Here is an 11,761-nt window from a genome sequence, read left to right as displayed (position 1 = left end):
TAAAATAAACCTAGGCCTATGTGAACAATTCGTATAAATGAGAGAAGAACATACAATGGAGTAAGACTCTTTAAAAATGGATATTGGCAAAATTGGACAAATAGATGAAACAAAATTAGATAACCTTCATACAACATATACAAGAATAAACTAAAAATGACTTAAAAACTTAAATGTAAGACTCCAAACCATAAAACTAGAAGAAAACACAAGCAGCAAATCTCAGACATTTGTTGTAGCAGTATTTTTTCTGATATATCTCCTTGGACAAAAAAAATAAATAAATAAAAGAAGAAAAAATAAATGGTACTACATCAAACTAAACAGTTTTTGCACAGCAAAGGAAACTATCAACAAAATGAAAAGACAAACTACTGAATGTAAGAAGCTATTCACCAATGAAACATTGATAAGGCATTAATAATAAATAAATAATAAATAATAAATAAATAAATAAATAAATAAATAAATAAATAAAATCTAAAATAATAAAGAACTTGGGGACAGCAAGATGGCTGTAGAATAACTGGAGGTTATGTGCCCTTGCTCACAGCCAGGGACTGGATTTACAGCTAAAATATTATCCAATCAACCTGAAAATAAAGACAAGGTAAGTATGGCTGATTGGATATATTAATTTTAGGTGCACTGAAGAAACAACACAGAGACTGGTAAGAGGAGGTGAGTTGTGGGAAAGGGGAGCCCACTGGAGCAGGTGCTCATCTGAGAGTCTGAGTGTTATCGGCTGCAAAGCTTCATCCCCTTGGGAGAGTAGGATGTCTCAACTCCATGCAGGGATCCTAAACCCAGAGCAGCAGAGACTGAAAGAAGAGCCAACAAAGCATCCAGGAGAGAGAACCAGGGAAATTCTGTCTGCTTGGTAGACTGGGACAGCACCTTCCCAGTGAAAGGGTGCTCCTATTGTTAGCTGTGCCAGCCTGAGAAGTTTGCTCTGGGCTCCTGAGAAGTTTGCATTAAGTCTACTATATTGTCTAGTCTCTTAATTTCTACTTTTTAATTGTACTTTACTTCTCTGGTGTTGGTTTTATTTTGTTGTTTCTGATGTCTTGATGTAAATGCTTATTCATTCCTTAAACACAAACACATTTATGGATGTGAGAGATCCAGATATGACTGCTGTGGATAAGTGAAAAAGATCAAGACTGTGTCCACAGTTTCCTTAACTTATTAAAGGATATTCATTTCTTCCTGAATAGAACTTTGGTGATATCTGACAAGTTTACATATACAGGCATTTCATTAACAATAATTTCTAAGTAGTCTATAATTTCAGTTTTGATATTAAATATTTTTATTAAAACCTTAAAAAACAAACAGTAGAAATATTATTATGAACCCCCATATATGAACCACTCCACTTCATTAATTATCAACATTTATCTACTTTCCAGTTCTTTTTCATTCTTTTTGTATTGCTGGAGTATTTTAATGTAAATCTGGATATCTTATCCTATCTAATAAAGAGGGAATATGCTAATTGACCCTCACACTGTCACAAAGATGGCAGCGCCCACAGCCAACAAGGGAATATGCTAATCGACTGTCATGCCCTCAAAGATGGTGGTGCCCAGTCCCCTCAGCCCCTAAGCTGCCCAGGGCTGGCCCGAGGCACAGGCAAGCCTTGGATGGCGGCTGCCCAGCCATCCAGGGCCCCCCAAGGCTCAGGTAACCAGGGCCGGCCGAGGCTTGCGCTGCTGGCAGTGGCAGCAGCAGAGGTGTGATGGGGCATCGCCTTCCTCTGATAGCTGGGTTGCCTCCCGCCCCTGAGGACTCCTGGACTGTGAGAGGGGGCAGGCCGGGCTGAGTGACCCCCGCCTCCAGTGCATGAATTTTCATGCACTGGGCCTCTAGTCATTTCGTAAACATATAAGCATGTATCTCTAACACACAGGAGCACTTATATTTCTTAATAACCACATTGACATGATCATCCTTAACAAAATTTTCTAAATATCATCTAATTAACTCAGTGCATGTTCACATTTCCCCCAGTCTCCAAAATCTTTTTACATTTTGTTCAAAGTAGGTCCAAGTAATGCCCACACACTAAATTTAGTTGATATGTTTCTTGTGTCTTTTAATCTAACAGTTGCCCTTCTTTTTTTTTCCATGCCACTCATTAGTTGAAGAAAGTAGGTTGTTTTGTATAATTTTACACATTCTGGATCTGTTTGGCTGCTTGGTTGTATTGCCATTTATTTTATTCATCTATTCCACAAATTCTTGGTTTAAAATAATTGGATATAAAGATTTAATTCCTTCAGTTCATGATGTTGGAAATAAGGTTTTATAAGTAGTGGTGCATACTTCCTATTGCATTCTTTCAGGAGGTGAATAGTCTGATTGTCCCACTTTTATAGAAGCTAAAATTGATGAACAGATTCAGAGGTGGTCAGCTTGCCAAATCCATTCTAGCATTCTCACTATAAAATCTTTCACTTAATAGTTGTAATATTTACTGATTATCTTCTGGACCCATTATTCCATTAGGAGACTCTAGTAGTGATTTTTCTAATCTTATGAATCTCTCTGTATTTTCTAGATTTAAAAATTATTTTAATTTGATGAGCTTTTGTTGGTTATGAAACTTGTTCAAAGGGGAAAAACAAAATAAATTATTTAACCCTTGCCAATTTTCAGGATGAGTTGGTGCCTAGGCACCATCCATAGCTGACGAATTGTATAGCCATAACCAAGTAAATTAACTATTAGGGGGTCATTTCAAAAGACCCAACTTCCACTTGTTGAAGATGGGACAATTTGAGCACCAAAAGTTATACTGACTGTAAAAAAAAAAATGTTTTCTTTTATACAAGTGTTTTATGCACACAAACACACACACGTGAATATGCACATACAATATTAAATTTCCAAATGATTTATTTCCTTTTTGCCATCTTTTTGATAGTTTCTAATTAATTTTGAATGGTACTCAGACAATAGAGATAATAAATCTTCACTTTCAGGAATTTATTATGGGGAAATAATTTCGTGTTTCTCTTTGATTTTTCAATAGTTGTACTCTTAACATCATATTCATGAAATTCTTAAGGTTTTCTTTTCAGCATGAAATTTCTGATGCAGCTTAAATGATGAACTTTTCACATTCACTATAACATCCTAAGTTTTATCCAGAATAAATTAAATACGTGCTGAGCAGTAATAGGAGGCATTTCTCAATTTTTTACTCCTATAGGAAATTCCTTTCACATGAATTCACTAATACTAATGATAACAATTACAGATAATATGTACAGAAAATATGCTATGTGGCTGCTATTTTTCCAAGTATTAACTACTTAATCCTTACAATTCTATTACAGTGTACACAGGCTTTCTCTAAACTGGCCCCAGTGGTCCCTACCTCCTGGTCTTCACACTCTTATGGAATCCTCTTCCCTTGAGTGTAGGCAACCTAGAAACTTGCTTCTAGCCAGTAGAAGACATAAAGTGATGAAATATTCCTTCAGTGATTAGACTACACAAGATTATAAATTTTATGATTCTAGCAGACTATTTGTTGATGAAGCAGCCATGTTGAAGAGGCCTATGTGGCAAGGAACTGAGGTCAGCCTTTTGCCAACAGTCAGAAACTTAGGACCTCAGTGCAGTAGCCCTCAAGAAAATAAATTCAGCCAACAACCATAAGAGGTTGAAAGTGGATCCCTTTCCCAGTTGAGCCTTCAGATCAGATCCAGCCTTAGCTAAAATCTTGATTTTAGCCTCACGGGAAATTCTGAAACAGAAGACCCAACTAAGTTACACCCAGACTCCCAATCCATAGAAGTTGTAAAATAATATATATGTATTATTTTAAGCTATTAATTAAGTTGTGGTAATTTATTACACAGCAATAAATAATATACATATTATCACCATTTTACAAGTGAACAAGATGAGGCACAGAAGTTTAAGTACCTTGTCCAGTAACAAAGTTGTAATAAAGTAGTGAAATGGAGACAATGATAAAGAAAGCTAAAGCTTTTCTTATATTAATTGTATTATTCTCTGACATACATTTGCCAGAGGCAATATTTGAATGGTGAAGGAAGGCTTTTAAAGCAAATTTTCTCCTGTCATATAAAATTTCTTATGCTTAGATATGAGCATGAAAATAATTCTCAAAAATGAATTTTGTGATATTCTGTAACATAATGTACATATCAAGGCTTTCTTGTACTAAATTCCATTATGAATTTTCTGATGTTGAGTAAGGTGTGAATGCTGTCTAAAGGCCTTCTTACATTCCTTACATTTGTAGGGTTTCTCACCTGTATGAATTCTCTGATGTTGAGTAAGAAATGAATAAAGTCTAAAAGCCTTACCACACTCCTTACATTCATAAGGTTTCTCACCAGTATGAATACTCTGATGTTGAGTAAGTTGTGAGAGTAGTCTAAAGGGTTTTCTACATTCCTTACATTCATAGGGTTTCTCACCAGTATGAATACTCTGGTGTTGAGTAAGTTGAGAAAGCAGTCTAAAGGCCTTCCCACATTCTTCACATTCATAAGGTCTCTCACCAATATGAATGCTCTGATGTGAAATAAGTTGTGAGTAACTACTAAAGGTCTTCCAACATTCCATACATTCATAGGGTTTCTCATGAGTATGAATTCTCTGGTGGCGAACAAGTTGTTGTCTTAATCTAAAAGTCTTCCCACATTCCTTACATTCATAGGGTTTCTCACCAGTATGAATACTCTGATGGACAGTAAGTTGTTGGCATATTCTAAAAGTCTTTCCACATTCCTTACATTCATAGGGCTTCTCACCAAAATGAATTTTCTGATGTACTCGAAGGTCTGGACTACACACGAAGGCTTTCCCACATTGCTTACATTCATAGAGCTTCTCAGCAATATGAAGTCTCTGATGCCGAGTAAGGTGTGTACACTGTCTAAAGGTCTTCCCACACACCTTACATTCATAGGGTTTCTCACCAGTGTGAATTCTCTGATGTCGAGCAAGTTGCTGATGTACTCTAAAGGCCTTTCCACATTCTTTACATTCATAGGGCTTCTCACCAGTATGGAGTCTCTGATGTTGAGTAAGTTCTTGGAGCACTGTAAAGGCCTTCCCACATTCCTTACATTGATAGGGTTTCTCACCAGTATGAAGTTTGTGATGTCGAATAAGGTGTGCACGCTGTCTAAAAGCCTGACCACATTCCTTACATTTATAAGGTTTCTCACCAGTATGAATTCTCAGGTGTTGACTAAGTGTTGAACGACGAATAAAGGTCTTCCTACATTCGTTACATTCATATAATTTTTCCCTATTATGAACTCTCTGATATTCAGCAAGAAAATTATGCTTTTTGTAAGTAGTCATTTTTTCAGAAGTAATTTTCACTTGCCCCAAACATCTTTCTTGTGGTTCCATTTGCCCCTCAATCTTACTTTTGCATTCCCAATCATTTCTAAAAATGGAGTCCTGAAGGCAATAGCTTTTAATTTTTTCCATTACTTCCAATTGGAATGAATATATTTCACATATATCCTTTTCTGAAGATAAAGTATTAGTCCTGTATCTGGACTCCAAATCTGAAAGAAAAGGAGAAAGTAAACACATGCTGTTTTTCTGTTCCAGTAGGAAGAAAACTTTGACAGAGAAATAAAGGGAACCTAAAATAATGCCTATTACAAGTTAATGAATTAGACATCTCTATAACATAGGCATTTGTGCTACAATACTACATGTATACCTATAAAAACTTTAACTCCTGCAAAATTACACACCAAAAACTAGAGTTTATGAAGAAAGTAGGGCTGGAGAAGAACACTCAAGTCTATGCAACTGTATTAGCAGAGCACTAAATACTAGTAATATAATAGGGACCTCAAGGGAACCCAAAAAGCAGCTCAGTATGGCTGAAGGCCATTTTGTGGGTATTAAAGTGCATAAAAATTGCCCCACTAGCATGGCTCAGTGGTTGAGCATTGACCTATGAACCAGGAGGTCATAGTTCAATTCCCCGTCTGGGCACATGCCTGGTTGTGGGCTCAATCCCCAGTAGGGAGCATGCAGGAAGCAGCCAATTAATGATTCTCTCTCATCATTGATGTTTCTATCTCCCTCTCCCTTCCACTCTGAAATCAATAAAAAATTAAAAATGCATAAAAATTAAGTGGAAATGCTGGACTTTAGGTGCTGAAATGTTGCACATAAAATAAAGCCCTGGGCCAGTGAGGCTAACATTAAGGTGGGAATCAGGTGAAGTGCAAGGTGTTTAGCTAGAAGCTATGCAGGTTGATTGTATGTCTCTGAGGAGGGAACCCTGGATGTAAGCATTTATTATTAATTTTCTTAATATAGGGGTGGAAGGGCTCATAACAACACATCAAACTGAAGTCTTTTGCCTTTCCTTCTGAATATTATAAATATACTAATATTCTGGCTCTATTCAACTAAGAATATTGCCTGTGAACCAACTAACTTAAACATTATACTGATATCATTCCCTATTTCATAGCACTATTAAGCTAATTTGTATTATGGAGTATTAGGTATATTATGAAACAGACTGTATTCTCAAACATTAAAAAGGGGGCAAAGAAAAAAGAACAAGGAAAGTCCAGGAAAGGAAGGGAACCCCATGATTAAAGAAAGAAGTTAAATCAGTGAAGACCTGATTTAAGTGTGGATAAGAATCACCTGATTTGTTAAAATTATACAGGGGTATTTATTTATTTATTTATTTATTTTCAGATTCAGGCACTTTAAAGATAATAGTTTACTTATTACTTCAGATAAAATGGGAAATCCCTTAAAATTCAATCATCTACTACTTTTGCATTGAATGTTAACCAAAAAACCCTCTAGACACCTGAAAGCCCCACTTCTAGGAATATAGCTTAAGAAACTTGGGAGAAAAAAAATGGCAGTGGAATAGACAGACGTGTCCTGAGCCTTGTCCTGGAGCAGATAGAAAGAACAGCTGAGGACTGCACGGGGAGTGTCTGTTGGTGAGTTAAGGGACAACTATACTCCAGGAGAAGGTGGGAGACTGCTGGACAGGGCTCCCCTCTCTGGGCAGCCCCCATTGCTGCTGGGTTCCCTCCTGGAGCCACCGGCTTGGACACGGAGACCGCGCCATCTTGAAGGGGAAAGTGGATGTTATTGGACGCCAGAAAATCTACCACTGTGGCACCCACCGAACAGCTGCGTACCCAGAGCACCGATCCCCAATTGGCGCAAACACGCGGATTCAGAGGAGCTCTCCACTCCACCACAGAAAGGTCAGATTTAACCTGGGATAAGGTGAGGTCTCTGGTCCCGGCAGGACAGAGAAACGTGCGCACTGTGGGAGCTGGAGGACCAAGAGAAGTCTGCACCTAGAAAAATCCCTAGGTGTTGGGGCTGGCATGATCCATGAATGTGCAAGGGGGTCCTCAGAGCTGCTAACAGAGGGGATCTCTAAAAAGCAACCCATTTTGATCTGATGCAGAAGGACAGACTAAAAATTTTAAAAGTGTGCTGGCTGCTTGGACACAAGGGGAAAAAAGGACTGCACAGACTTGCATGCAGCCCTGGAGTTCACACACTTGTGCTTTTTCCTCTTTAAATCCTTGCTTCTGATTACTAAGCCCAATACATAGGATCACTCAGTTGGGGACACCCTAGGGCACTGCAGGGGAAAGTTGTTTTTCTGGAACCTGGGGATCAGAGTGGGCGTGACCATCGGAGAACCAGCTCTGGGGCAGCCCACTCCCCAAAACTGGTATTGAGTGCCACAGGGAAAGTAGGATCTAAGCACAGGCTAGAGAGGACCTATAGACCCGGAGGTCAATCCAGAAACACTGCCACCCAGGGGTTGAATCACAAATTGACTCTTGTGTAATCACAAATAAAGGAATACAAGAAAGTAAGACACACTGCCTGCTTAAAAATCAGGACTAGCTTGCAACACTGAGGAGCAGTGGAACACAGGGAACTGCAATACTGTCCTAACTGGGAAACAGGCATGACAAACAGAACAATAGAGGAAGTGAATGACCTTCACTACTGCACATTTTTTTTCATTTTTTATTTTTTTCATCTTTTACTTAAGAAACTAATTTTTTTCCTCACTTGATTTTACCTTTTTAATTATTAAATTTTTATTTTCAAACAGTATTATTACTACTACTATTTTACCATTTTTTTAAAAAAGTGTCATTTTATTTTCTCTTTATTTTACTTTGGGATTAGTGTTCTACATTCTATTTTCATCTTTCCTTTAGCATCATTCTACTCTATCTCACCACTCTCTTCCTAACTTTTCCCCTTTTGTTGTCCTGTTTCTCTTACCCTTTTCCTGCTTTAGATATTCCCTATTCTTTCTTTTTACCCCGTTAATATTTCACCCTACTTATGTATCTAATTTCCAATCCCCTGCTCCGAGTCCATACACACCTCTCTCTTCTCTGTCTTCACTATCCAAAAAATTGTTTTTCTCTCTGTCCTTTTGTTGTTGTTTGCTTGAATGTTGATTATATCGATTTTTTATGATTGTGAGATTGTATTGCTTATTCTTTTTTTGTTTTGTTTTTTTCTTTACTTTGTTTTTGTTCGTTTTTTTGCTTCTGTTTTCCCTCAACTCACTTGATATTAGTTGTTGTTTGTAGTTTGTATTCATCTCCAGGTACTTGTTGCTGGCATTTGCTGGGATTAGTGGCTGTTCTATTGGAGTTTTCTCCCCATATATATAGTTTGTTCCCCTTTTCTTATTTAGTCTCTTTCTTTTCTCTCTTACTTTTTTTTTTCCTTTTCCCAATTTCATTTTGGCACCCCTTTCTTCTTCCTCTTTTTTTTTCTTCTTTCTCTCCTATCCCCTAATTGGTATTTCTCAAAGTGGTCACCTTTATTTGGGGTTATTAATATCATGAATACATTTCTGTTCAGTGCCTTGTGCGTTGTACCTGGTTGCGTTGTATTTTGTGCCTTTAAATCAATACAAGAAAGAGAGAACTACATAACCAGACACCTGGAGAAGAGAGACCATGGGGAGACAAAGAAACAGCCTGCATATGAAAGAAAAGCAGGCATCACCAGAAAAGGAAGCAAATGAAATGGAAGCAAGCAACCTGTCAGAGAAAGAATTCAGAAAAATGGGCATAAGGTGGCTGAAAAGAATGGAAGACAAATTCGACAATATGAGTAAGAACCAAGAGTAAATGAAGAAGAACACAGAAGAAATGAAAAATGACATTGCTGCTGTAAAGAACTCAATAGAAAGCATCAAGAGTAGACTAGAAGAAGCAGAGGACCGCATCAGTGAGCTAGAAGACCAGGTAGGAAAAAATACCCAAATAGAGCAGCTTCTACAAAATAAAATTAAAAAGCAGGAGGAGAGCCTAAGGGAAATTTGGGACAACACCAAACAAAACAACATCCGCATAATAGGGGTTCCAGAAGGAGAGGAAACTGAGCAAGGAATAGAAAAACTGTTTGAAGAAATAATGACAGAAAACTTCCCTGATATTGGCAAGAAAAAATCCACACAAATCCAAGAAGCACACAGAGTCCCAAGCAAAATGAACCCCAAAAGACCAATGCCAAGGCACCTTATAATTAAATTGGCAAACACCAACGACAAAGTAAGAATCTTAAAAGTGGCCAGAGAGAGACAGAAAGTTACCTACAAAGGAACCCCAATCAGACTAGCGACTGATTTCTCAACAGAAACTCATCAGGCCAGAAGGGAATGGAATGAAATATACAAAGTCATGCAAAGGAAGGGTCTGAATCCAAGAATACTCTACTCAGCAAGGCTATCAATCAAAATTGAAGGTGAAATCAGGAGCTTCACAGACAAAAAAGGACTAAGGGAATTTATTACCACCAAATCAGCAATGCAATAAATGCTAAAGGGTTTGCTGTAAAAAACAGAAATAGGAAACGAAAAAGGAAGACAGAGGTAAAGAATAAAAATGGCGACAAATAAGTACCTTTCAATAATAACTTTAAATATAAATGGATAAAATGCCCCAATCAAAAGACATAGGGTAACGGATTGTATAAGAAAACACGACCCATATATCTGCTGTCTACAAGAAACCTACCTCAGAAAAAAAGACGCACACAGACTGAGGGTGAAGGGATGGAAAAAGGTGTTCCAGGCGAATGGAAATGAAAAAAAAAGCTGGGGTAGCAATACTTATATCTGACAAATTGCATCTCAAAGTGAAGGACATAACAAGAAATAAGGAAGGCCACTTCATAATACTAAAGGGAGCAATCCAACAAGAAGAAATAACTGATAAACATATACGCACCCAATACAGCAGCACCCAAATACATTTAAAAATAAAACTCCTGGAGGATATCAAGGGAGAGATTGACAGCAATACAATCATAGTAGGAGACTTTAATACCCCACTATCACCATTGGACAAATCCTCTAAACAAAAAATTAGCAAAGAAACATCAATCCTAAATAAATCACCAGACCAGATGGAATTAATTGACATCTTCAGAACATTTCACCCCAAAGCCACAGAATATACATTCTTCTGCAAGTGCACATGGGTCATTTCCAAAGATAGACCATATATTGGGTCACAGGCAAACTCTCTTCAAATTCAAAAAAAATAGAAATCATATCAAGCACCATCTCAGATCACAGTGGCATAAAACTGGAAATCAACTAAAATAAAAACAATAAAAAAAAATCAAACACATGGAGACTAAATAGCATGCTATTAAGCAATGACTGGGTTACCAGAGAGATCAAAGAAGAAAAAAAAAAAAACATCATGGCAACAAAACACAACAATCCAAAATCTATGGGACATAGCAAAAGCAGTCTTGAGAGGGAAGTTCATACACTATAAGCCTACTGCAAAAAAAACAAGAAACAATGGTAATAAATTACCTAACCCTACAACTCAAAGAGTTAGAAAGAGAGCAATAAGAAAAGCCCAGTGTAAGCAGAAGGAAGGAAATAATAAAGATCAGAGGGGAGATAAACGACATTGAGACCCCCCAAAAAAATACAAAAGATAAACAAAACCAAGAGCTGGTCCTTTGAAAGGATAAACAAGATTGATGAACCTCTAGCCAGGCTCACCAAGAAGCAAAGAGAGAGGACCCAAATGAACAAAATCGGAAATGAAAGAGGTGAAATAACAACAGACCCCAGCGAAAAACAAATGATTTTTAAAAAATATTATGAACAACTCTATTCCAATAAACTGGACAACCTGGAGGAAATGGACATATTCCTAGAAAAATATAACCTTCCAAAACTCAATCAGGAAGAATCTAAACAGCTCAATATGTCAGTAACTATGGAAGAAATTGAAGCAGTCATCCAAAAGCTTCCGGCAAACAAAAGCCCGGGTCCAGATGGCTTCACAGGAGAGTTTTACCAAACATTCAAGGAAGAACTAAAACCTATCCTCCTCAGACTATTCCAAAAAATTCAAGAGGAAGGAACACTTCCAAGCTCATTCTATGAAGCCAGCATCACCCTAATACCAAAACCAGATAAAGACAACACAATGAAAGAGAATTACAGGCCAATATTCCTCATGAAGATAGATGCCAAAATCCTCAACAAAATTCTAGCAAATTGGATCCAGCACTACAAAAGAAAGATTATACACCATGACCAAGTAGTATTTATCCCAGGAATGCAAGGATGGTACAATATCTGCAAATCAATAAATTGAGAGATAAAAATCACATAGTCATATCAATTGATGCAGAAAAAGCATTTGATAAAATCCAACACCCTTTTTTGAAAAAAACTCTC

General features: G+C 37.4%; 1 protein-coding gene across 2 annotated transcripts in view; it reads right to left on the bottom strand.

Annotated features, from left to right (window-relative positions):
* Nucleotides 1-1,436: 1,436 nt before the first annotated feature.
* ZFP14 (ZFP14 zinc finger protein) overlaps nucleotides 1,437-11,761 on the bottom strand; it is a 63,891-nt gene continuing 53,566 nt past the window's right edge. For both annotated transcript variants that reach the window (XM_080644798.1, XM_080644799.1), the window contains exon 5: nucleotides 1,437-5,567. In XM_080644798.1, coding sequence (XP_080500924.1) covers nucleotides 4,201-5,567 — 1,367 coding nt within the window. In that variant the 3' untranslated portion in view covers nucleotides 1,437-4,200. The remainder of the gene's footprint in view (nucleotides 5,568-11,761) is intronic.

This window comes from Plecotus auritus (genome assembly GCF_963455305.1).
Source record: "Plecotus auritus genome assembly, chromosome: 10".
NCBI lineage: Eukaryota > Metazoa > Chordata > Mammalia > Chiroptera > Vespertilionidae > Plecotus > Plecotus auritus.
Note: the sequence above shows the minus strand (reverse complement) of the source record. Positions and strands in the feature narration are given on the sequence as shown.